Source organism: Nuphar pumila, chromosome 9 (genome assembly GCF_984573655.1).
Source record: "Nuphar pumila chromosome 9, dmNupPumi1.hap1.1, whole genome shotgun sequence".
In the NCBI taxonomy this organism is placed as follows: domain Eukaryota; kingdom Viridiplantae; phylum Streptophyta; class Magnoliopsida; order Nymphaeales; family Nymphaeaceae; genus Nuphar; species Nuphar pumila.
In genome coordinates, this window is record NC_143257.1 from 127,337,730 (window position 1) to 127,365,692 (window position 27,963).

Genomic DNA, 27,963 nt, shown 5'->3' on the forward strand with positions numbered 1-27,963 from the left:
CTCGTTCAACCTCCTGAAATAGGCTCGGCAAACCAAACATGAACAGCCGAGTGTTCGGCTCAGCTTGACTCAGATAAGCTCGTTAACTAGTAATAAATATATTTTATGTATATTTTATATAATGGAGTGCAGATGGTTAAAGTGTTTAGTTTACAAGAAATAAGTTTAAAGTTCAAATCTTAATGCTTACCGCCTTAAAACAATGTATTACTTCTATTATTTTGAATTTTTTAAAAAGTATTTGTTTGTAAACATGCCAGTTCAAACTGAGCTCGTTTAATTCAAGCTCACCACGAGCTCAAGCTAGGTTCAACTTGCCACAACAATGAGTTGAGCTTTTAAAATTCTCATGGAAAGAGAACTATTTCTTCTAATCTAACCCCATCTTAATGGAAGTCTGCTCCCTGGATATGGGATCTGAAAAGTAGCATTCACCCATATGGAATTCGTTTTTCCCCATGGAGACCACCTTTTTCTCCTGGCCGACAAAGTTCAATGGAAGTTTCTTTTTCTGCTAAAGAAAGACCCCCAAAAAAAAGGCCTTAAGAAAAATGGTCCCTTGAGAAAGCAAATTATCCCCACCCCTTGTCTTGTGAAGTGACGAGTGGTGACTTGTTTATTACACTTTCAAGCAAAAAGTTGGAACTACTTTCAATTTTATGCCCATTCCTTGTGTATGTAATGATTACCCGTATGTGTATATATTTTTCATGCATCCAATGCCAAGCCTTCGCCCCATGTGGTCGTTCATCTCGTGACTCTTGTCGAGTTTGTGACTTTAGGATATGTTTGATGTGCCGCTCCCAACGTTATTTGGACGAAAATCACGCTGAGAACAACGATTTTCAACAAACGTTGGACGCGGCGGACGGCGTTCCGCGCGTTCGCACGTTCATTTTGATGTGTAATTTTTGCTCCACCCCTCCCCCCGTTACAAAAAGAACAAGAACTGAGAGAACATAAAAAAAAAAAAAGCAGAGGGGCACCGACTCTCTCTCTCTTTCGATCCACCTCCACTCAGCACCACCACCCAACCAACCTTTTCGGAAGGTCGCAGCTTAATCGCCCGGCCGGCCGTGGTGGGTTCACTCTTTGGAGGGGCTCCAGCACCGGCGAGGTTGATCGTCCGACCGACCGTTGTGAATCCTCGAGTCCGGTTCTAGGGAGCGGGTATCTCGCATCTCGGCTCTTGCCGCTGCGAATCACAACCACTCCTCCGGTGTTGGCGACTGTGGTCTCTCTCTCTCTCTCTCTCTCTCTCTCTCTCTCTCTCTCTCTCTCTCTCTCTCTCTCTCTCTCTCTCTCAGCCATGAACCACCAGACTCCAGTCTCGCAACTGCAGCCTGCTCTCTCTCTCTCTCTGACTCTCTCTCATTGTGTGAAGAAATCGCTTCCTTTTATTATCTACCCAATAATTTGTTTTTTTCTCAGGTTTTGCAAGAATAACAACCCTAAGACCAAAGATTGCAGGGTTCCTTGCCCAATCGATCCTTCTTAGTACGTTCTTCCCTTTCTTTGTTGCTTGCTATTTTTCTCATTCTCCTTATGCTACTTTTGCGATGGTGATGAACTCTTTTATTCTCTTAGTTTTTTTTGTTCCCTCAATTTGAGGTAGTTCTGCTGCTGCTTTTGTAATTTGGGTAATTAGCATTTGGCTTTACTTTGAAAGCAGTTTGCTTCTCGCCTTTTGCTTATGCAATTTTTTATACCTTCAGAAAGTCCGTTTAGTGTCAACCTGTGGTAACCATGTAGCGTTTCGGCCGTTTTGTGGCCCTCCGCGAATTATAATCGCTTAGATTGTTTTTATTGTGACCATATTCTGTTGTTTCATCGTTGTGATTAATGGTTGAAATTCTGAGAAATCAGCTGGTTGTTTTTTCTTTCTTTTTTCCATTTACTTGTTTGTTTAGAAATTGTTATTTCAGAATGTTTCTGTCATACAGTGTTAATGACTTTGAAAGTTAATAAATTTGTTATATTTTTTTAATAAAAAGACCTTTATTCATTCGAGTCACTGAGTCAACTTGTCCGAGTCACTGATTTGCTATCGGGCAATCTGATAACGAGTTTCGAGAAAGCCAACCATGAGTTAACATTTAAACTCTGTCAAGATTCAGTTGACTGAGGTCTAAACCTTTCTATTCTGAGCTGATCCAATTATTTGTCAATTTTTTTTTTAAGCAGTCAAAGAGAGACCTAATTGATATTTGTGGGTCATAATGAAATATCATAGTATCCATTGTCTTGTGGATCATTTGAGTTCAATCCTTGGATTTGTGATTCTCTTTGAGTCATGAATTTGTGTAACCATTCAGACATAGTATTGTTGTTATTAGCAGTTGCAGTCGTAACCATTGCAAATGGGATACTGAGAGATATAGAATATCTCTGATTTTTTTGGTGTATTATTGTGCAAGTGCTCTTGCTTTCAATGAATTTTCAACTGCTCTTGCTGAATTCATCATATGATGTTGGTGAAGCCCTTTGTTTATTAATTTTTTCCCTGAAATTTGTGATTGTGGTGTCTGGTTTCAGATCTGACAATGAAATCTCATGGATCCATCAAGTCTCATTTGAGTCATCAAAATTTGTTAATTAAAGGTCCTTTGGAAGTTGGCACCCAGTTTCCTTTTGAGTCACTCAAATTAACATATAAATCTATTAGAGTTGTTCTAAGAATTGCAACCACGACTGCCTAAAATGGTTTAAACAGAGATATTTGATATTTGTTTGATGTTATAAGTGTAGTATTTATTCAATGTGCTTTCCTGAATTTCAAAGAAATATTGAAATTTCTTTTAATTAATTCATCATAAAATTGTGTTTCCCTCTTTTATACTTGTATTTACATATTTATTTGTATCTACATACATATACACATGCATATGCATACATTCAATGAGTTTTAACTGAACTCACTGTTTGTGGATCTGATAACCAGTGGGATTGCATTAGGGATAAATTTCATTGCGTATATTGTTGAGGAAATGGACAATAACCCACAATTATCTGTGTCACAGGTATAAACTCGAGCCATTTTTGTGACTTGGTATTATCATCTTGACAAGGTTGTGGTGCTTATCATGTTTGTTTGTGTTTGTGAAAGCCAACTAAGCCTTCCATGGTGGGATCAACAGGTCCATCATAGAATTTTGGTTCACCAATGTCCTTGCAAGTAATAATTTTAACAAGAATTGTTTTGTGCGCACACTATTCACTCTTTCCCTAGTCAATGTCGTTATTTGACATGAATGATATTTTGCTGTTTAGGCCAGTCATTCCACCACAAACTCAACCGTTTATTCCATCAGCACCTCAGCAATTTAGATCTGTAGGTCAAGAAATTCCAGCACCCAGCAGTATGATGCCTTCTCCTGGTCAAACACAGCAAAACCAGTATGCACAATCAATGCAGCATTTCCTTCCCAGGCCAGGCCAACCAGGCCAAGTTGCACCTTCTTCACAAGGAGTTCCAGGGCCGTATTCTTCACACACACATGTACACACATATATGCTCGGTCTCTAAACTTGTAAGGTCTCTAATTCTGTGGTTGGTTGACATGGTGATCTTGCAGGGAGCCCACACATGTACACATATATGCTCGGTCAAAGGAAGAAGGCCATCTCCAAGTCCAAAAATGAGTAGAGCTCTAGTGAGTACCATCACTAGGTGTTGCTAGTATTTGTTGTTTTTTCTATTGAATTTTAAGTCAAGATTGTTGGTGAAATGCTTGCATGCCATAATCCAAGACTGAAGTATTGTCTATTCAATTTTATTGGAACTCATCTCTATCTCTATGGGGTTCAGCTTCAACCAAAAGTATTCATTCAAGCTCCCTCTGATTAATCTCCTTGTTTAAGCTTCTTTGTTTTTAAGAAGGTTGTCTTCAAGTAAAAGTTTACATCGCCCAAGAAAAAGAAAATAAAAGAAAATTATTGTTTAACCTTGCATCTAACAGATTTTATATCCAATCTCCCGAAACAATACATATTTTCAAATCCATGAGGCTTCAACAGTGAACTCGATAAATGTATGGCAGCCCACACTATTGATACCTAATTACTCTCTTCCATCCTTCCATCTACTGCATTCTGCACATTTAATGGTTAAAAAGGCATATAAAACCTGTATTTTGATTGGCTAACAAATGTTGTTTTGCAAGTCAGCCGGTTAAACTTTGCTAAACTTTGCCAAATTTCCAGCATCAGCTAACAACCCAATGGGTATGAGTTGAATATGCATTGTAGCGTTTTCACCCCTTCCAAACTGTTTCTTCTGGCTTGAAAGTTTTCCATGGTGTTGAAGTTTTTGTCCCATTCACAATTTTCATTTGTTAGTCTATAATGTCTAACTTTAAATATGAATCTTGCAAAAACAAATTTGATATTCATATTTGGAGCAAAATCCAATTAGAAATCCATATTCAGGGCAAAAATCTAATTTGAGATCCATATTCGAGGCAAAAAGATATATTCAAGACAAATATCCAATTTGAGATCCATATTCGAGGCAAAAAATCGTATTTGGGGCAAAAATCCAATTTGAGATACATATTCAGGGCAAAAATCCAATTTGAGATTCTTATTTGGAGCAAAAATCTATATTTGGGGCAAAAATCCCAGTCAAGATCCATATTTGAAGCAAAAATTCATGATTTTAGATATAATTTCGTAATTGGATCCATATCTGGGAAAAAAACCATAATGAACTTGTCAAAACATGTAAAATGGTGGATGAATCGGGTCATACGATCCAAAACAAAGTAATTTAACCCATTATCCATGATTGTCCAAGTTGTCCACACATCGTCATCAAACAACAAACATTTGGAACATAGCATTTGAATACGGTTCAAACAAACGTTGGACTTGGAACAATTTTTACTGAACGAACAAAACCAATGTTCTGTTTTGTTCTTTTTGTTCATTTTGTCCAACCCTGGACAAGCCATCAAACATACCCTTATGGAATCCCTCTCCTTCAAAAATAAAGTTACCATGAATGGACCCTTCTTTACAGCAAATACTAGGCATGGAAATTGACAAGAATACATTTGCCTCTTCTTATAGTAAGAATGCTTTAGCTTGTGTCTAACAAAGGACTCGAGAATCATCCTCTATTTCCCAACAAAAAGTCTTGCAGGTTTCAAAAAGTTGAGCCACTCTATACTGCAGGCGACCAATTTCAAAGGCCATATATGTTTACCTCTTTAAGAATATCATATTTGTTAGTGCATGACGCTTCAGTCCATATTGATAGATGAGCCCATAAGGTGATATATATATATATATATATATATATATATATATATATATATATATATATATATATATATATATATATATATATTTATTTATTTATATTGTAAACCCCTCCGACGAGTTCGTCGGAGGGGATAACCGTTAAAAAAAATGAGAGGGGAAAGTCAAATTTTCATTTGGGAAACCGCGTTGCCTAGTGAGAGATCGTGTGAGTCCTAATGTTACCATGAGATTAAAGAGTGAGATTTGTCGTGATCAGTTTACGACATAACTCGTGAGAGAACGAGTGAATTTCAAGTTGAAAATGTGGTTCAATATGTTGAACTTAGATATGACTTAGGGTTACACTCACACTGAGTTGGGATTCTTGAGGACCATGGATGGTTGATAACCATCATGGTTAGGATGTAGCATGAACCATACCGAGATTGAGAGCCTGACCTCTCGGCTAGCTACCGATGGGGTCTCCGTGGTGGTTTCACTACAGTGCATGGTGGTCCGAGAACCACTGAGAGTGTATGGTTCATTGTCTGACCAACATTGTAGAATTGGGGTGTTCTACGCGAGTTGCTACGCCCATAGACGGCTATGATCGCTATAGTCGACATAGTGATAGTTGTTTTCAGAGAGCGTTGAGAAAGTTAATGGGAGTAATTAAAATATACCAACTTGTGTGGTGTGTCAAAAACTAAACTAAGACTAGAGGCTTAGAACCCACTACAGTTGTAAGTTTGAGTGTTTATTTGCTTATAATTATTCTTTACTAGGTTGTAGACTCACCCTTATGTGTAATTACAATTATAGGTTACAGGTATATTAGCACAAACAAGACGTGAGCAACTTTTTCATCTTCAACAGAGTACTTGGTAGATTTTATTTTCTTGTCATTGAATAAAGATGTAATTGCTTTTCTTTTGTTATGAATGATGAACATTGTAAAGAAAAAGTTGATTATGAGAATAAAATGAAAAAAAATTTAGCCATATTTTCTTTGAGTAAACTTTGAACTATTTTCCTCTGAAAAGTAATATCAACTGAACTCGGGCTCCTGAGGTCCCAGATCAGGGTGTTATATATATATATATATATATATATATATATATATATATATATATATATATATATATATATATATATATATATATAACGAGAGAGAAAGAGAGAGAGAGAAATTGGTAATTGCTCACACCTAACATGCTAAATGATAAATGTTAAATGAGTTTTTTTGCCCTTTTGATGTTTTTTATTTTGCAGTTCCAACCCCCATAAATGTGTTGGGCATGGTCAATTTATGAGGAATCCACACCTGGGTTATGTGTTTTTGATGAAAAAATGATATTTAGAGCCTAAAAAATTTACAAAGATTTTGGATTGTTGATTTTCCTATACACGCCTAACGTGCTAAATGATAAGTGTTAAATGAGTTTTTTTGCCCTTTTGATGTTTTTTTTTGCAGTTCCAACCCCCATAAATGTGTTGGGCATGGTCAATTTATGAGGAATCCACACCTGGGTTATGTGTTTGTGATGAAAAAAATGATATTTAGAGCCTAAAAATTTTACAAAGTTTTTGGACTGTTGATTTTTCTATAAAATCAAGTGCATGCATCACATCTGTGCGGTCAAAATTTATAAATAAAATAAAAACCCATTTAACACGTTCATTTAGCACCTAACGTGTAAGCAGCTATCAATCACTCATATATATATGAGAACTGAACATATTAGGTCTCATTTCATGCTCCATAGTTTTAAAGTGTTTTATGATATATCTAAACCGCTACATGTGTTTAGCATGCTTGATTTAGTGGGAATCGACTCTTGAATAATGTTTTTTCGATGAAAAATATGTTTTTATGAGACTGAAAAAGTTGGTACCTTCATAGCCATTGATTTTGGATCACCAGAAAAACCTGTATACAGGTTAAATAGTGGTGTTCCGAGAGCCTGTTCTCACTAAACAAAACCTATAGATCACATCTAGATGTGAGAAAAATACAAAAAACAATGATTTTTTAGGGGGCAGAATAAGAAGATGGGCAAGGGCTCTCTCTCTCTCTCTATATATATATATACATACATACATATATATATATATATATATATATATATATATGTGTGTGCTACAAAGATGCTGATATAGCTAGAGGTGTCAAGGGATCGGGTTTACCTTAACCCGACCTGGACCAAACCCTATAGGGTCTGGGTATGGTGACAAATAAGAAGACCCGATTAAGATCCGAGTCCAGACCCGACGGTCCAATTAATACATGGACCAAGGTATAGTTTGTCAAATTTTATACTAGATATGGGCCTGACCCGAGTTTCGATTAAGATTCATACATTTTCAATGTAAAATGATAAAAAATACTGTTTTACCTATGGTCTGGTTCATGTAGTTCTTATCAAGTCCCGGTATGGTTTCTCTTATAGTATAACATATTAGACTTAGGTCCAGACTTGATACCATACCCAAAAATCTGGTCCAAGTCTGGTTTTACATGGGTCTGAACCAAACTCGGCCCATTGACACCCCTCGATAAGATCCACAGGCGACTCAAGTTTGCCCTGTATGAAAATTTTTTATGACTAAGATACTTTAACACATTTTTTTTGTTTTTAATCAATAAAAAACTACTTTATGATATTTTAATATACTACAAGTCAATTTAGTTAAAAATATTTAAATATAAAATATCAAAATAATATTCATCAGTGTTAGGGTTGTGTTATTGATATCATTTAAATGAGAGAGGACCAGGCGCAATATGATATGCATAAAAATTGTGCATCGAGCACCCAATCGCCATCCATCAGGTCTTGGACCACACTTGACAGGCCCTGTGATCAGATGCTTAATAATGCACAAGTATTTGTGCACCTCATCTTTTCACGATTTACATACGGGTGTCACCTGTGACGCACTGTAATTGGTATGTCATTATGACATGGCACGATTTACATACGGAATCTCACCTGCTCATGCATTTTTAAGAAGATTGAAACTTATGAACGAGTTTAACATTTTTTGTTTACAGTAAATCAAGGTTGTTAAATGCGATGAGGCGATGAGCATGTTATGAAGCGAGGCGTTGAGCTTCATGATCAAAATAATAAAATACATAATATTAATAAAATAATGAAAATTTTAAATAAGAACTACTAGCTTTTAGTTATTTTAGTACAAAATCATAAGACAATTGACCTTTGAAGGAAATTGACCGTTTAAACCTTTGCCAGAACCATTTTGCTGAAACTTAAAAGCTAAAGGCTTCTTGTCCTCATCAGAGTCGGACTCAGTTTTAATAAAAATACCAACAGGATTTAAAGACTTCATTGTTGCCCTCAAAGCCAACAGTTTATCATCTTCAAAATCTTCAGATGATGCCTTTGAACTTATCTTTTCCTTTTCTAGATCCTTCAAATCATCAGGCTTATGTTTAGCAACCACCTTTGGAACTACTGGTCTTCTGAAATTCAATGGTTTGTCATCATCTAAATCATCAGAATCCATGCTTGGTATATTAAGAGACCTGCTTAAAACCGTTGACTTGTTGTTGCTTATTAAGGTTTGATTTGATTAATGATTTGAATCTGATCGAGCAGATACTTGAGTTGAAGCCTGTGAGCCTGCAGTGTCTTCTTTATTGATGCACCTTTATCCATTTGCAAACTTGAGCTTTGGGGTTTAGGAGCCCTTATATCAGGGGTAGGCTTTTTTTGAGGCGGCTTACTCATCGATGGATCTCATTGTTTTGGATAGTGTGTTGGTTCTCTTGAATACTAGAGGAACATCATCATCGTCATCACTGCTTACAATTAACCTATGCTTAACAGGTCCAGGAACAACCATTGTTTCACGTCTCTATTTTCACGCTGATAGTAGTATATTTAGAATACCATCTGCATTTATAACATATAGGAAACATAAAAAAAAGAGGAATTACCTTCTTACAAGCCTTCTCAAAGCTGAAAGAAAAATAGGATGCGTGCGTTTCACATGAGTAAAAGCGTTTCGAGCCTAAAATGCCTCAGTACCTTGAGCTTGCGCCTCGCCTCTGAGGCGTATGCCTCTTACAACACTGCTGTAAATCATATGCCCATCTAAAACTTTAGTTGTCATTCTTCTGATGCATATTCATACCATCTGAATTTTTTATCCTTCACATCTTAACATTTTAAATTCATTAGTTTGAAAGGTAAATGAAGCATGATACCTTTCAACTTAAAAAATACATGTTTGTCAACTAAAAAATACTCTGTGTTTGTCCAAATTGATAACGGTAATACTCCAATGTGAAATTTAGCCCATTTAACAAAGTGGGTGCCCTGACTCATATCCCGCCCCATGCTCACAAGAAGGCGAGAGAGACTCCCCTTTCCTACGCTCTGCTCTGTTCGTCCGGAGAATGGCCGGATTAAAGTGCTTCTTAGCAGGCTTGGAAATGACCAGGCACCCCTTGGAATAGAGAAAAAGAACTTATGAAAAGTTTTGATATGATAATTTTTTTAAATAAAAAATTTTCACAAACAACTTATTTGTGTAGCATGGAAAAAAAATTTATATAGAAAAGTGATTTTCAATAGAAGACTGCCAGTTATTCACCCACTAGATTTTGAACTCCAACATCTCACCACATGATGACGTGCACAAACATATACATATTGTAAGCGGAATATTTAAAATATATATTTTAAGCATAATTTTTAATATATATACATATACATTTCTAAGTTACAGAAAGTTTGCATATAAAGTGTGAACTTCAATAATTATAAATATAATTCACATATTTAGAAAGAATTTTGCATATTAAGAGGATATATATATGCAAATTTAGTCAATGTTTGAGTTTAACAAGATGCTCGCAAATATTATTGTGCAAACTTCTAGATGTCTGCATAAAAAAACGTGGACCTCCTTTCAAGTGAGAGTTTGTAATACCCGATGAGCAAAATAATATATCGTGCAAACTTTGTGAGTTTCGTACATTCGAAGGTTAAAAGGTCAAAATTCCTTATATTAATTACCCATCATGTGACGATTGCAAATCATGGTTATCAGAGAATTAGCCAAGCTTGAATCATGAAAGAATTTCACAAGTACTTGGAGGAATGAAGCATAAAGGGGAACAAGTAAAAAACATCATAAACAAATGAAAAATAACATAGCCCCAAGGGGTTTGGTTCCCTCGATGGGGGCCTTGCCTCTACTAGACTGATGATCAGGGTTCCATTCCCATAAGCGCCTAACCCCTTGCACTAACGAGGGCAAAAAACTAAAAGTCAAGGGGTAAGTCTTGCTTATCCCTTCCTCAGCAAGTTGGGTGACTCACTTGGGGGCGAGGGGTGCGCCACGAGTTTATATTGTCGGGAAAGCGACCTTAAGTACAGCAGCTTAGCCACTGCGACTGGATCTCTGATCATGAGGGTGGTTTTCCTGTACCTCATGAAAAAATGAAAAAAAATGAAAATAGCATAAATAGTTAAATTTTGTGTTGTTGTTACTTAAAATGAATTTGAAGCATTTTTATAAAAAATCATCATATGTTTAGTTTTACTATAAAAATACATAATTAAAAAATATAATTTCTTAAACATGAGAAAGACAATACAACATCAAAGAAGTTCATTTTCATGTCGAAGGAATCAACATTTTCCATGATCTACAGCTTCTAGACGTACATATTTCTTATGCTTTTGATATAAATAGTTAATTAAATATTATGTCATGATAATGGTATGAGTATGTCCAGCCTGAGAGAATACCAATGAAGCTAACGAGGACCCATGACTGTGCATAATGATCAGACAATAACCTGTTAAAATTATGAAAAATGACCATACTACCTTTGAGAATAATGGTGTTGCACAAAATATCTGAAAAGATATTGCAATATTTATCGCACCCACACACCCAATTCTTATTGAATTTAGAGGCATTTTTGATGATTTTATCCTTTCATTAAAATGTAAAAAAGAGAAGCTCACAGACAATACTATCCGGATCTGATGATATGGTTCAAGTCCGGATTGAGAACTCTGACCGGTTTGAAACCGAAAGAATCAAAATTAGTCAAAGGGTGTCATATATATATATATATATATATATATATAGAGAGAGAGAGAGAGAGAGAGAGAGAGAGAGAGAGAGAGAGACCTGAACGAACCATAGAATAAAAAAACGAAAAAGGGGCGCTAGTACTAGTAGGGTCGTGGTGGCTTCTGGCGTCGCCTTTCTTTTACCGGCCGGCCGACCACGCCCACTGCTCCTTCCTTATAAAAGGAAACGTTAGAGACCAACCCTTTCATTTCTGCCCTGCCCCTCTCTCTCTCTCTCTGAATATTTGCAAAAAATTGGGGTTTCTACAATATATTAAAAAAGGAGGAGGAGCAGAGGGCACCAACCCCACTCGTATTCTTTCGCTGCAGATTTTCTCGTTAGTTAAAAGAGAAGAAAGAGCAGGTGGGGTGGGAATAGGACCGGTTTGGTGTGTGGTGGAAAGTGGACGATGTTTAACGGCATGATGGATCCTGAGATCATGAGGATGGCTCAGGAACAACTCGGCAGGATGCCACCTGCAGAATTGGCCAAACTTCAACAGCAGGTGCACTTTTTTTTCTTTAATTATTTTTTTACTTAATTTCGTTTGATCCGGTGATGCAGGTGTTGAAGGATTGTGATTTTTTAGTATTTTTTTTCGATATTAATTATCTGTTGTTTCAATGATCCTCTTTCTCTCTCTAGGTTATGTGAGAGTTGATTTGTGGGGAATTGTTTGTTTTTCTTTTTAATAGATTTGTGATCTTGGTAGTTTTTTTTTTTGGTCGTTCATTGTGGGTTGGAAATTTGGCGATCCTCATGAGTCGATTTAGGGCTCGGCTGTGCTCGGTTTTTGAGGGCCTAATTGGTGATTATCGTTGGGATCTCCTTTTCTCCAATCGAGTTTGGTTGATGAAATTTCTTTTGGGAAATCTGTTTTTTTTTTTGGGTGGGGTTGGGCTGCTTTGGTTACTAGGGGCATTAAAAGATCAAGTCTCGAATGTGAGCAACCTTTTGGTGACTGTGAAAACCGGGAATTTTTGGCTCTGTGGTTCCATTGGTTTCGAGTTGTTTGGTATGGTGTTTCAGTTGTAGCCCTGGCATACCCTGTGGTTTCTATTGGGTTTCAGTTGGTTCTGGGAATCGTAAAATTTCTGTTACTGAATTCAGACCCTTTTTGGTGATTTTCTCACACAAGCTGATCAAGTCATTGTCTAGGAATTTAGTTCAAGATCATCTTAATTCTAATACACCTATGAGACGTGAGAAACACTTTCCAACCTTTATGAAATTCACTGATAAAGTGATTGTCTAGGAATCCAGATCAAGATAGTCATACTTCTATGTAATGTACCTGTAAGACTTGAAAAATACTATCCAAACAATTAAAAAATTCACTGGTCATGCGATTGTCTAGGACTCTAGTTCAATTTAACCATATTTCTATTTTCTTGAGATTTGAAATCACTATCTAAACTATGAAATTTTGGGAAATCGACCAAAACTCATTGATGAAATTCTAACACATACTCTAAACACCAAAACATACAATCATCTAGATATGCAGTACACCTTCAATTCATGTGTCAAATTGTGTTAAAATATGATATCTCATATAGTTTTCCACTAGGATGGCCTTACATGTTTTATATTTTGGTGACAACTCCAATGCTAGCCAATGCAAGTTTTTCTTTGTAAAAGAGGTTGCTTCCTTTTTCTTATAGCTTCCTATGTCTTTTGTAGTTGATGTCCAATCCAGAGCTTGTGAAGCTAGCGACAGAAGGAATGAAGAACTTGAGGCCAGAAGATGTCAGAGATGCTGCAGAGCAATTAAAATATGCACGTAGTGAGGATATGGCAGGGATTGCTGAAAAGATTTCTAAGTCTACACCTGAAGAAATTGCTGCTATGCGTGCTCAAGCTGATGCCCAAGTCTCTTATGAACTGAATGCATGCGAAATTTTGAAGAAACAGGTTTATCACTGATTATATTTTCTTCTTTTTTGTTATTATATGACTACTGTGAATTCCAGTTCATTTTAGCAATACATGTTTTATTTTTTGATAGGCAAGATGGGGTTAGGCGGACCCCTACCAGTTCATTTAATAAAAAAAAATTATGTACAATTTTGTCCCTCCAATAGAGGATGCCAATCAGGTGGGTGGTCCTTCCAATTTACACTCCCGTCTTAGCCAGATTAGCTAGGAGTCTAGCCAAAAAATTCATATTGCTGCAAACTCTATTGGTATTAATCCTATTGAATCTATACCAAATAACTTTCAATTGGGAGGGGATTTCCTGATCCTTGCTATGTCCTTCCAAAACCTGGACCACCTTATTAACCAAATCCGGTCTTCCATTTTCCAAAATTATGTTGGTCTCTGACTTGATATTTTGCGGAATGCAGAGTCATCCAGCCCATTCTTTATCACGCATGTTCCCTTCCAAACTGAATCAGCTGGCTTTTATAAAGGCTCCATCATGATCACGGATGGTGTACCCTATGTGCCAGCCTAGGTGGAATCTCCCATGAATGTTAACCTTGACCCACCCCACCTGAGGAGGTGCCCAGAAGTCCATTCTCCATCTCATTGCAACAGGCAGGGTCGAATTCCTTAACTCTCATGCTTGCTCCCTCACAGCCTGTAACACTTCATTTTCAAGTTGCTTCCTGGGTTTAGCTTCTTTGCCAAATAGCAATTCATTCTGAATTCCCATATTTTCCAAACAACTGTTTGGAACATGGTTGCCAGTTGAGGAAGCGGGAGCGGGAAGCGATACGGGAAGCGGGAGCGGGAAGCGAGGCACTTTCAAAATTTTAGGAAGCGGGGAAGCGTGGGACCACTTAGGAGCGATTCGGGAAGTGTCTCGGAAGCGACCTAGGAAGCGTCTCGGAAGCGACCTAGGAAGCGTCTCGGAAGCGAGGGGGAAGCGAAAAAAATAAAAATAAAAAATAAAAAATACAAAAAATTTTAAAAAAACAGGGGAAGCGAGGGGGAAGCGTGGGGGAAGCGTGATGGGAAGCGCGCTTCCCATTAAAGGGAAGCGCGTCCCCCATTAAAGGGAAACGCGCTTCCCAAAAAAGGGGGACGCTTCCCCCCACGCTTCGGAAGCGCGACGTTCCGCGCTTCCGAAGCGCGCTTCGGGGAAGCGCGCTTCCCCTTTTAGCTAGGCGCTTCCGGTAACCCTGGTTTGGAATGCTCTCCCAGATGTGCTGCACTTTCTTTTCTCGGAACCGGCGGGCTTTCCAGCTTAAAAAAGATTGGTTTTGGTCACTGCTCGGTCTCCTCCACCAGCCAAACAATTGCGATGTATTCTGCCATATTTTCCTGCTCCACGGACACAGGAGGAACAAATGGTTGTTCCCCTCCTCTGCCTTCTTGTGGATGACACATCTACTGGGGAGCCTATACCAAACTTCTTGAGTCTCTCTTGAGTCATTAATTTGGCTTCAATCGCAAATCTGAGTGTTAAAGTGCTTCTTGGGAACTGAGTGTTCTTCCATATAGCTTGAAACACGGAGTTCTTTTGGCCCTTTTCTCTGACCAAATTAAAAGCAGCTTTGACAGTGAACTCCGATGCACCTCTCCATTCTAGAAGGTCTTCGCAATCCGGATTCCATGTGCAGCCCTGAATAGCAGTGTATATCTCTTTCAACAATCTGAGACCTTCCTGTGAGACCAAACATGCTGGACAAACTGACTGATGGATAACTTCACTGAGTTGGATAGATCATAAGTTGCTTTACATGATATTTTGTGTATTGGCCGGATGGTGAGTAAGGATCGGTCCAATGGGGCACCATTGATCGAACCAAAGTTCAATAGAAAGTCCATTGCCAGCCTTCCATCTTGCACCTTGCAGTAAAACAGAGACTCCCATTCTCACCCTCTTCCATCCGCAGGATCCCATCAGAGGATGAGGAACCCATAAGGATTCACGAGATAGATACTTCATGGAGACCAGCTGAGACCATGGATTAGTTAATTGAGTGAGCACTCTCCATGGCAATTTGGCCATGCACACCAAGTTGAACTCCCTCATAGCCTTAATGCCAAGACCCCCTTCATCCGCTGACTTGCACACTCATTTCCAATTAAGCAAGTGAAAATGCTTGTGTTGGTCAGAGTCATACCATAAAAATTGTCTCATTATCAACTCTATTTTGTCTATGACACATGCAGGAAGCTTGAAACTGCCCATCCAGTAGATAGGAAAGGTTGAGAGCACTAACCTGATTAAGGTGACCCGTCCGGCCGTTGATAGCAGTCGACCATTCCACGCTTGTAGTCTTTTTTGAAACTTCAATATTAGTGAATTACACATCGATTTGCACATCCGTCCTTTGAAGAGAGGAAGCCCCAAGTAGTGAATAAGAAGTGTAGCTGGGTTCCACCCACTTGCTCTTTGAATGTATCTGATGCGTGCCGAGGAAAGGTTAAAAGGAATTAAGACTGATTTGGCGTTGCTATTGAATATAGGGGTTTAGGGGAGAAGAAGAATTAGGGATTAACTCACAATGGGAGAAGCAAAGGGGTTTGCATTCCAAAATATACCAGAAAAATGAGAGAGAGCACGTTTATGTGTCGACCTCTCTAGGTTTACAAAGAAAGATAAAAACAAAAGAAGAGCTAATTTACAAGTTTGCCCCTTGTCTATAACAATATGTACAAAAGATACAAAAGAATAAAAGGAACAATAACTAACTAAAGGGGCTATATTACATGTGTTTCAACACTCACCATTAGACCCGATGCCCCCTCAAAGTCCACCATGATTTGAAGGAAGTTGCTTATGGACTCCTTCGTATCTTATAGAAAAAATAGTGTCATTAACATAAAAAAATGATTCCATTCAAGTCCCCAAACATTGACTAGGACAATGTTTCTCTTAGCCTCCCCTTGATGGATCCGCATAGACAAATGTTCCATTACCAACAAAACATACCCGATGACATTGGGTCACCTTGGCGGATCAACGACTGCAAAAAAGGTGTGGTGACACATTGCATGATCCTACTAATCCAGTATTCAAAAAATCCAAAAAACCACAGCGAGTCTTCTAGAAACCGCTGATCGATTATGTCATAGTTCTTCACTAAGTCAGTTTTGAACATAACACCTCTCTTATTTCCTGCTGACATGGAGTCTACCAACTCGTGCGCTAACAAAATGCTATCTTGGATATTTTGGCCCTTAAAGAAAGCTCTTTGATTTTGATTGATAACTCGCTCCAAAATACCACTCATCTTCATAATAATTTTTGTGATTACCTTATATATAAAGGAGCATAGGTTGAAAGGCCTGAATTGCGACAATCAACTCCTTTCTTCTTAGGATTGAGCACAATGTTTGTGCAATTGATTCTACGCAGGATTCTTCCTTTCTTAAAGAAGGTGGAAACGGCTATACACAAATCCTTGCTGATGATACTCTAATAGGATTGGAAAAAGGCCCTAGAGAATATGTTCGGGCCCGGAGCACTCTCGGCATCAAGATTGAACATTGTTTCCTTTATCTCTTCGTCTGACAAGTCAAGGCAAAGAAGGTCGTTTTCTTCTAAAGTCACCCCCGGGCTTAGGACTCCCAGAAAGGAATCCCCATTCACCTCTTCTGCCTTGAAGGGTTCACTAAAGTACTTCATGACCTCTTCTTTAAGCTCTTCTCTGGATTCAGCCCATGTCTCGTTATCTCGAACCAAGGACATCAATTTCTTTTGCATGATATTCCGTGTAATATCATGTGTTTTTATACTATATTAAGTTTTGAGACTTTAAAAAAAAATGGCTAAGTGTTGTAGAAACATCGGTAAAATACTCTATATTAGGTAATGACATTTGAATCTAGGCTTGGCCCAGGTCTCATCGACAAGACCTAAACGAGCCAATTGAAATATGACAAAAACTTTTATTTTCGACCTTTAAAATTAGGCAGAATTTGGAGGCAAAATTCAAGTTATATATCAATAGATGCGCCTTGAAATTCTAAATTCAACGATATTTTATTTTTCTAAATTCGGGCTACGGTTGGCCCGAAAATCGTATTTTTTTCAAAAAAGGCCTGCCTCGATAAGACCGGGTCTGGATTGGATCGGATCATATTAGATTCAATTCGTATGATCCAAGTTAATATGGATCTGGACTCAGCCCAAGACCCATATGAATTAGGATCTGGTCCAATTCAAGATCCATATGGATATTGGATATAGATTTAGATTTAGATTTAGATCTGGATCCAGATCCAAAATCCAGGATCAACAAATTTAAAGCTTTAAAGAGAGAGAGAGAGAGGACCCTCTTCCTCTCCGATCATCCGATAATTTTTTCTTTTCTTTTTAAACTTCAACAAAGGTACGGATCCCTCTATCGATTTGAATGGAGAGGAATAACTTAAGTTAGATTTATATAATGTTTTTGGTGAAAAGGAAAAAGAATGAAAAGGGAAAAATGAAAATCTGACATGTATATATATGTATATACATAACGTTACATCGATTATATATATATATATATATATATATATATATATATATATATATATATATATATATATATGATGATTTTCTTTCTTTTTCAGCCACTATATATACATATATGCCTACATGCGTATGTATGCATATATATACATATAATGTTAAATCAGTCAATAAATTTTACTTTGGCATGTGCATGTTGTTTCGATTTATCTGCATCAGTCCCACTGTTTACAAGGACAGATCTGTCCCACCATGCGTGCGGACATATTTGCCAACTGCAACAGTGGACAGATCTGCCGAGCACCACATACTCGCAGATCTGGTCCAGATCTGTGGATTTAACTGACAATATAAGTGTGCTCAAACAGTCATCTTTCCCATACCCATAGTTGTAAAATTTTCTTAGGTCATTCATGATCTATTCATGTGCATATAAATATGTATGTGAATACATATATATGTATATGTATAGAAGAGTCGGATTCCCAAATCGCAACTATGGTTGGGGTCAGATTTGACCTAAACCGTGACTGCCGTAGGGTTTCATATATATATATATATGGGATTCCAAATTTATTTTAAGATGTGTATGTAGTTTTTGTTAAGCATATTCAGATTTGATACACGTACAATCTTTGTTTATCATGCATTGCTTTTTAATTAAGTAGGCATCTTTAGATTCAATACACATGCAGTTTTATCATGCATTGATTTTTTTGTATATATATATATATATATATATATATATATATGTGTGTGTGTGTGTGTGTGTGTGTGTGTGTGTGTGTGTGTGGAGGCCGGCTGATAACAAAAACAATCCAGCCCAGCTGACTGCTGTCAGCTGGGCAGATTCTCAAAACGAGTCCAGCCCAGCCGACTGCTGTCAGCTGGGCAGATTCTCAAAAGAAATTAGCCCAGCTGACTGCTTCAAAAGGAAGAAGAAAGGTACATGTATTTACGAAGTTCAATCTGCAGGTTATATTACAGTTTTTCAGACTGTCATATGACTGTTTATTGGATTAATATATGCCAATTTTCTGGACTGTCATAAGCCTGTTTATTTGATTGTTTATATATGACTGATGTGCTTTATAAAATGTCACTGAAAGAGTATGTTAGATATGACTGCTTATATTTATAAAGTGTTATTGAAAAGCATGTTATATAAGATTGGTTCATGCTTTATAGAGTATCGATAACCTACATATTTGTGCGACTGTTATGTACACTTTTACGGGACTGCCATGCTTTATGAATGTTACAAAAATAATGTTATGTGACTGATTATGTATGCTTCTATGTGACTGTTCATGCATTATATAATGTCACTAAAAAACACATGTTTTAATGTCTTAAATAGTCATCCCATACATCACTATTATGTGTAGAAAATAACTAAGACTACATATGGTCATCAGTTGGGGCCGAGATTGTTTTGTCTAAGCCTAGTCGATTGCCAATAGAGTCTTAGTGCTATCCCGTGTGCGGGGCAGCATAGCCTCGGGATCAAAAGTCATGTTTTGAATCCCGATCATGCCTGAACTTGGCAAAAATGTTGTTGTTTACATATGTTCATGAAATCTAATATTATGTTGGCATAAATATGCATATTATGGACACGTGAATTCTGAAGTTGTATTGTTATTACATTAACATGATTATGTGCATCGTTGCATGTTATGTATGAGATGAATCATGAAAACAAAAATGTATGTTGCAAGCATGTGTTCATATGCATATGTAATTTATTTTTCATGTACATTCGCATTGTGTGTGAATGAATGTACATTTGCGAACTTGTTGAATGATTGCGTGGTTACTTGTTCACTGTGGTTTTTGCATGAGATGCATCAATGGTCTAAATGTGAACCACTGTAGGTTGTGTGGGCCACGAGCAGGTGTTGTTCTGAGTCTTGTTGAATGCATTGTAAAAATTCATATAAAATTTATTGAGTTTCTGAATTAATTGCACTCTTAAGTTTTATAATGGGCTGAGGTCATGTATTGTGTTTTGCATGTTGAATTGCAAAACAAGTTTTTGAAAAGAATATGCCTTTTGATAAAAAGATAAAGAGATAAAATAGTGTAATTAATGTTTTTCTTCCTGGATGTTTCTTTCACAGTGTGGGAATCCTAAATGGCGGTTTTAGGGAACCATGATGATACTAAAACTTCGTGTGCGATTGTACCCTTGAATCCGATATGGTGGTTCACCTTTCAGCCACAGTTTTAGGGAGTTTTCTGTCACGTTGCCTGGAGGTGGTGTGTAGATACAACTGTTGTTATTGGTATACTAAGAAAGTGACATCAGTAGATGTTAATTTCCCTGGTGTCCCGACATTAGATGTTGATTTCTAATGTTCCGATGAATGGTGTTGATTCTTGATATCGGTGAAGGGCCAAGTGTTGAACCAAGTAATAAAATACAAATTGTGTGTTAAACTTTAACTGAAAACCTATCTTGAACTTCGAGAATTTGTTGTGCCCGTTTTGAGTATCCGCGGATTGTAACGAAAAGTGAAATTAAACTTTCATGCATTTAATGAGGACATGCATGCAAAAGAAAACTCTGATAATAACTGAATAATGTATTCATGCATATTTACTATTCTGCATTAGTCTATGCATCCTTACCTGTTCTTTTTCATGTGAGTTATTGTTGTTGCATGATAATTGTTATTAAATGCATGAATGGTTATTTGGATTATGAGATAATTGTATTTTATGTTCCGCTAAACATATTGCATGGATTTGATTTATGCTTTTCTAGCATGTTTAGATATTTAGAGGAATTCGTATGCAGGATCTTTGATTCTGACCCTGTGCCCTTTATGTTTTTCACAGGATTCAAAGCCTAGTGATGAAATCGACTGCCATATGGAGCTTACGAGACTGCGTGACTGTTTTTGACATTTTCTTTGGGACAATGTGGCTCCATAATTATAGACATTTATTTGATTATGTTCTTAAACTGTGATTATTGATGAATAAAGTTAATTAGTTGATTGTTGGTTTAATGTAAGATCCCTTGTGGTTTGAGTTGTGTTATTTCTGTAAGCCCCAAATCTTTGGGTTTGGTTTCCGTAATTGTTTAAAAAAAACAAATTTCATTTTTTAACGGGGATGAGTTGTGGTCGTTACATTCCGGCTCACTATTGAGTGTTAGAATGTGGTGTTTTTATCTCCTGCGTCAAGCCATCTGAACCTTGTTTTTTGCTTTCATAAAGATTCTTCCATTTCCTTAAGCAATTCCAATTCCTTTCTTAAATATAATTCTTTTGCTATGGCTTCTGGGTCGCCTATGCTAACTACCCAGATAATCGGTTCCAGCTCCTCCAAAACACACTTAATGCATATTGGGATGTGACCAATGGAAGCTTTTGATCACTCTTTCAGATTCTGTTTGACCAACTCTAATTTCCACATAAATTTGTGCATGGCACAACCCTGTGGATGGACTTTCCAACTTTCTGCAACGATATCTCCACGCTCCTGGTTAATCCAAAAATTGAAGAATTTAAAAGACAAACTTCAGATGCATACCCGGGACAGTACATGTAAGAATATGTGTGTCATTGTTTTCACATTAACATTTTAAGGTCAATGTTGCATTTCATGCATGTTTGCTTTTGTCTTTGCATATATGTGCATACATGAATACATAATTTAGCATGTTGTGCTCACTGGAAGTGGTAACTTGAACTACTGAAATAAAAAGTGGAGTTATTTTGCCAATGTGCAGGAATAGCTGCTGCTTAACATTTTGCAATGGCTGCTTAATCTGAGTCTGGAACATTAAATGCATTTTCATGCATATTCATACTGTTTTTGGTTTCTTGGCAGGGAAATGACCTTCATGGCCGTGAAAAGTACAGTGATGCTGCAGAGAAATATTTGCTTGTATGTGGAACACCTTTATTTCCATTTTGTTTTTCTTCCAACCCCCATTCAGGCATGTGTCTGCACGTGCACATATGTATATGTACATATGCACTGCTGTTTAAGTTCTCCAGAATAATGGACATAATGAGTTCCCTTATTAGGCTTTCAACTGTGTAGGCAAAGAACAACCTGAAGAAAGTCCCCTTCTTGCAAAGCAAAACACTCCGCTTGGCATGCTCGCTGAACCTGATGTCATGCTTTTTGAAAATGAAGCAGTATGAAGATTGTGTTAAGGAAGGTTCAGAGGTATGGCTAGCACCTTCTTTTTTCAATATTATTTTTTACTAAATCAACTTTAAATTTGTCGATGTATATTATGGAAATATTGTTTATTGATGTTTGTTTAACTAGCTATTTCAATTATATATAACTTTTCTTATGGTTGTATTTTTTTCCTTATTTTCTGTCAATTATTTCAGGTGTTACAATATGATGCGGAAAATGTAAAGGCTTTATATCGCAGGGGTCAGGCATACAAAGAACTGGGGAATATAAAAGTAAGTTATGTGATTCCCCTCTCTCTCTATATATATATATATAAACTCTTAACGCCAACTTCATGTAGTTGGAAGGTTTTGATGATGACAATGGTATAATACATGCATGCATACACACACGTGTGCATGTGCACATTCTCACAATAATTTTAATTTATTCATTTAAAAGGTTTTTAAAAATGATAATAACTCAAAAATATCTACCCCAGATTTTCCTGAGAAACACCACTTACTTTTCAATTGTTTAGAGAAAGTTCCTCATGTCGTTATCTTGAGACCGATCTTAGTGACTATGCACACACATATTACTGTGATAAAGGAATTTGAAAACTTGGGTATTTTAATGATATCATAACCATAAAGAATTGGAAAAAGTTATGTATTCTTTATCAGTGCATAATTACTTTTGGTGATGAATTAGATTCCTGTTATTGTCGATATGAAACAGGCTGCTGTTTCTGATTTGAGTAAGGCAAGTGCCATCTCTCCTGACGCTGAGACCATTGCAGATGTGCTAAGGTATTTATTTGATAAAATTTGTATGCAGATTTTTTTGGTAATAAAATGTCTATAAGAAACTCTGTAAAATGATGCAGGCAGACCAAAGAATTGTTGAAAGAACATGATGAACCACATACATCTGGTATGTACTTTCATATTTTTATCCTCTTGCTTGTGGAATCAATATATTTTAACGTATAATTATTTTAAAGCATAAATATGAGCTTGTTGTCAGCTTTTGGAGCACTGCTGAGTTCGCGCTTCTCTTAACAGGAGTGGTAATTGAGGAAATTGTAGAAGAGACAGAATCACTACAACCAGATTTCCAGGGCGATCATCCATCCAATGGGTACTCTGTTATGCAACCAGAGGATACTGCTGAGAACTCTCAAGTTCATGGTAGATCTGTTAGTGGCGGCATTTACAATAGTAGCTTTAGTACAGAAGCTCAACGTTTGCGAGAATTGCAAGACAATCCGGAAGCACTCAGGTTTGTTTCTGATTGTTTAGATCTGTTGTCAATCCTTTCAGTAGTACTTTTTTTCTTTATATCATGGTTTTAACGTTCATTGCTTTTAAGTGCTTATTTCTCAAAAAAAAAAAGCGATGTTGCGACCACTCGTTGGCTTCTGTTTTACACTTCATAATAATTTTGTAAGATTAGTTGAGATCTTACATAGTTAAACTAATAATGTATATGAGGTTTATAGTCTATAGCATCTTTCTTCCTTAGTATGCTATGTCACACGGACACTCCATTTTGCCCTCCATACCTGTGTCGACATGCGTGTCCCTGTGGCGACGCATGTCGACACCTGGGCATGCCATTTTACCCTCCGTACATACAAGTTTGTATTCAATTTATAATATATAATTATATTTTCAGTTTATAACTTTATATGTTCAGTTTATAGTATATATTTTAGATATAGCATATATATTTAGATATTCAGTTTATTTTAAATTTATTTTGTATTTATGTTATATATATATATATATATATATAGCCGTGTCCCCGTACCCACATTTTTTGGAATTGCTGTGTTGTATCTTCCATACCAGTACCTGCACCCATACCCAGGTGACATAGCTAGTATAGTACTGTCTATAGTATGATAATATATTAAATGGCTTTATTCTCAGGATTAACCTGTCTTTGGTTCCTGAATACCCAATTGACCAACCCTATATATCGCAGTCGATTTTTCTTGTCCAATGGCTACGAAGCTCAAGTTTTATAAAAAAAAAAAGAATGCAGAGTTCTTGCTCTGTTAGTAGTGGGTAAGGAGCACCAAACCATGATAACGTGCATCATTGCCCAATAGTTGATATCTGGGTCTTTATGAGGGGAATGCTAGTCAATCTTAGAAATTGAAGGTGATAAAAATTCAAATTCTAAAGATAAAATTTCCCGTTTATAAAGTGCTTTTATCCATCTCTCTTTCATTAAGAAGCATTTAAGTCTTCATGAGTAGATCCTTTGGGAGTTGAGAGCGCTCTCCCGTGGACACAATCGTATTTATCTGTTACAACACAACATTGCGCCTGGTAACTGGATATAACATGGTACTTCTGTACACAGTCAAACATGTGTTGGACATAGTCAATGCCATGCTTGCCACTTCATTTATCTTGTTAATACTACTTTTGTCCTTATATTCTGTCATTACTCATTAGCATGAACTTGTTAATATTTGTGAATATGGGCCTTACATTTATTATATCTTAATATATATTCTTACATTGTACAATATAACATGGTACTTCTGTACACAGTCAAACATGTGTTGGACATAGTCAATGCCATGCTTGCCACTTCATTTATCTTGTTAATACTACTTTTGTATTTATATTCTCTCATTGCTCATTAGCATGAACTTGTTAATATTTGTGAATATGGGCCTTACATTTATTATCTCTTAATATATATTCTTACATTGTACAATATTTTATATTTTTCTATAATTCAATTGTAAACATGTTCATGTCTCTTATTTTCAGAACATGTCTATGTCTATATCCCATATTTATGTAGTATTCCATGACTGGACATGTGTTGATGTGACTTGTTGCTGTGGTACACTGAAGTGGTTGAGGTGCTATAGCAGATGCTATCATTCCAGCTGTTACAATGTAATTTTCGTCTGTTTTATGCTTAACATGCTTCGAGACAGTGGAGTTGGTAAGTCTGTATCTATGTCACACGGACACTCCACATGGGCTGCCGTACCCCTGTCGACATGGCAGGACACGGGTACGGGTACCGCACGGTGTGCGGGTACGCCGTGGGTCAGGTCCAGCCCTGACCCAATATTTTTTTTTGTGGTGTTTGGGGGAGGGACTATTTTGATTCCCCCTCACCACAATAACCCCTCCTCCAACACACACACCACCCCTCTGGTTTACCCCCTCTCTCTTATATTTTTTTGGGGCATCAAGCTGAGAGAGAGAGAGAGAGAGAGAGAGAGAGAGAGAGAGAGAGAGGTGGAGGGAATGGGGTTACAAAGTACCCCTTTTTATAATAAAAGGAAAACACCCTTTTATGTTTTTAAAAAATTCATTTTACCCCTTCTTTCTCTTTTACATTTAAAACACACACACACACACACACATATATATATATATATATATTATTTATTTATATATATAGCCATGTCCCCATACCCACATTTGTCGAACTTTCCGTGTTGTCTGTACCCTTACTCGTGTGACATGGGTCTATATCCATTTTTTTGAATTGCAACTTTGGTAAATCAAGATTATTATTTTTGCTACATATAAAATGCTCTCTTCAAAGCCAACTCGTAGCTACGAATCCTGGTATTGAGATTTTCTTAGCAAGAGAAAATCCTCATTTCCATTACAAATTGAAAAGAAAAAAGAAATGATTGGCATATTTAAAATTTAAAAATTAGAAAATGTATGAAATTAATAGAAGTACAAAATCATGTAAGAAATATTAAAGCATGATAAAATTGTGATAATGGTATATGAATTTATCATGTTAAAAATCACAATAAATCCAAATATCAGTGACATTTGTTGTGTAGGTTCAAAACATGTTGGGTGCTAATGGGCTGTGACTGTCACACATCTTCTGGGTTGATCGGATTTTAAAGGCCTGGCACCAAGTTTTTTTTAATTTTTTTTTTATTAGGGATTTCCTAATTTTGGGCACACAGATTTCATGCATGCCTGTGCATGAAAAAAAAACATACATACATGAATGCAACTGTTGAAGAAGTTACTGGATGTTTCTTTTGTGCAGGACACTTCATTTATTTACTTATATGAAGTCAATGTTGGCTTTTCTCCATCTTATTGATATAGTTTTGAAGTACGGTGTGGTTGAAATTGTTTATACTTTTTTGCTATCTTATGTTGGCCGTTTTCTACCAGATCATTTCATAGCTTTCTTGCAAATGCAAACCCTGAAGCATTGGCTGCTTTTAGTGGTTCGGGAATGACACCTGAAATGATAAAAACCACGTCTAATATGGTTGGCAAGATGTCCCCGGAAGAACTACAGAAAATGCTTGAAATTGCATCTTCTATGAATGGGCCAAACCCACTTTTCAGACCCAGCACCCCAGACAAGACTAGCAGTAAGAGGTCAACGGGTGATTCTCAGGAATCCCAAACATCAGTCTCAGTTCCTTCTGTAAGAGACAATTATGAAGCAAGCACCAGCAACTCCCGGAGCACATCTTTAAATTCAGAAGCATCTCCATCTTCTTATATTCCACCTCCAACAGGAGATATGCAAGAACAGATCAGAAACCAGATGAGAGATCCAGCCACGAGACAGGTGAATTTCATTTTGCCACCTTATTTTAGCATGCATGATTGCTCTAGCCTTCTTCAATTTAGCTTTCTCATTGTGATTATGAAGAGTTTTCCATGAAGCAACGTAGAAGACTGTTATGATTGGGACAGTGATTTCCTATATTTCAGATGTCATATTGAGTTCTGTTGAACTTCACTGTTCACGGTTTTTACTTGTTCATACCAGTAGTTTCTTATATTTTGGTCGGTTATGGACATGCTTTGCAGATGTTCACATCGATGGTTAAAAATATGGGCCCAGAAATGCTGGCAAACATGGGTGAGCAGTTTTGGCTTTAAGCTTTCTCAGGAGGATGCGGTAAAAGCTCAACCAGCAATGTCATCCCTATCTCAAGATGACTTGGAAAGAATGGTAGCTTCTTTATCTCTATTAGCCTTTAGAGATCTGTACGCTAGATGATACCTGCTGTTTCCATCCCCTTGAGACCTTCAGTCCTGCTATATTTTTCTAAAATGTCTGGTTATTCGTCCACAGATGCGATGGGCAGAAAAGATACAGGGTGTTGCAGATGGAGCGAGGAAAACAAAGAACTCTCTCCTAGGAAGGCCTGGGATGATTATTGCCATCGTCATGCTCATCTTGGCTGTTATTCTTCACTGGATGGGCTACATTGGTGGTTAAGACCATATGCCACCTTTCTAGGCACAGTGATGTCCTTCCTGGTCTGGAAGAGATTTTTGTTTTCTAACTTCTACTAACCTAAAACCAGCAGCTGCGATAGAAGGACTAAACATGGGAAGAAATCAGAAAGTGAGAGGTGATGGACTCGAAGAAATCCATTTGTTTTAGTATTTACTGACATTATTTAGTTTTGTAAGATTTGTTGCTTGTGTTTTAAGGTCGTTATTTCCTTTTGTGCATTGTTCTCCTTGCTACTGATGAAGTGATGCAAGGCAGACGAAGAACTGTTTTGTGTGAGTATATAATTTGGAATGACATTGACTCGTTGGAGTACATAAGCTAGTAAGCCTTTGGAGCTTTGATGAATTGAAGCTGTTGGTTATAAACTCCAAGGACTCGCTTTGTTTGATTTTGGTGTTGCATTTATCTAGGGGTGCACACCAGCCGAGCTCAGGCTCAAAAAATTCAGCTCGAATCTAGCTGAGCTTCAAAGGCTGTGTACAAACTCTGCTTGAGTTCAAGCTCGGGCCTGGCTAGGTTCAGCTCGACTAACTTGCATTTAAAAGAAAAGAATTTATTGTGTACAAGGCAGGATTTGAACCCAAGAAATCACGCATTCACGTCAAACACGATACCCACTCAGCTAAAGAAAAGTTCAAAAATACTGCATATCCTATAAGTAGTCCTTATATGTCTCTATTAGCCAAGCTTAATTGGGCTAATCGAGCTTAATCAAGCTTACATGCCTGATCAAGCTCGGCTCGTTTAATTACTCG

At 37.1% G+C, this 27,963-nt stretch overlaps 1 protein-coding gene across 4 annotated transcripts; it reads left to right on the forward strand.

The window, feature by feature from the left end:
- Positions 1-984: 984 nt before the first annotated feature.
- Positions 985-27,520, forward strand: LOC149829390 (outer envelope protein 61-like). Of its 4 annotated transcripts, none has more exons than XR_016434449.1 (12): positions 985-1,234; positions 1,432-1,497; positions 13,048-13,278; positions 21,623-21,679; positions 21,839-21,967; positions 22,141-22,218; positions 22,667-22,737; positions 22,815-22,861; positions 22,993-23,209; positions 26,119-26,527; positions 26,773-26,917; positions 27,041-27,520. XR_016434449.1 is itself a non-coding variant. In XM_090018085.1 (12 exons), exons 3-12 carry the CDS (start codon positions 13,051-13,053, stop codon positions 27,185-27,187), a joined length of 1,494 nt encoding a protein of 497 aa, XP_089874211.1. In that variant the 5' UTR covers positions 985-1,234; positions 1,432-1,497; positions 13,048-13,050; the 3' UTR covers positions 27,188-27,520. The 4 variants fall into 4 exon arrangements, 2 of the variants coding, with proteins under 2 accessions (XP_089874211.1, XP_089874210.1); XM_090018085.1 differs by having other exon boundaries at positions 26,807-26,917; XR_016434448.1 differs by lacking the exons at positions 985-1,234; positions 1,432-1,497 and adding an exon at positions 11,440-11,869.
- The last annotated feature ends 443 nt before the right edge of the window (positions 27,521-27,963 follow it).

Coding starts and splice junctions, on each gene's coding strand:
- LOC149829390 (XM_090018084.1), top strand. CDS start 11,774: ATGTTTAACGGCATGATGGATCCTGAGATCATGAGGATGGCTCAGGAA. Junction 22,862..22,992: donor TGATGAACCACATACATCTG/GTATGTACTTTC, acceptor TTCTCTTAACAG/GAGTGGTAATTGAGGAAATT. Junction 26,528..26,806: donor GAGATCCAGCCACGAGACAG/GTGAATTTCATT, acceptor ATATGGGCCCAG/AAATGCTGGCAAACATGGGT.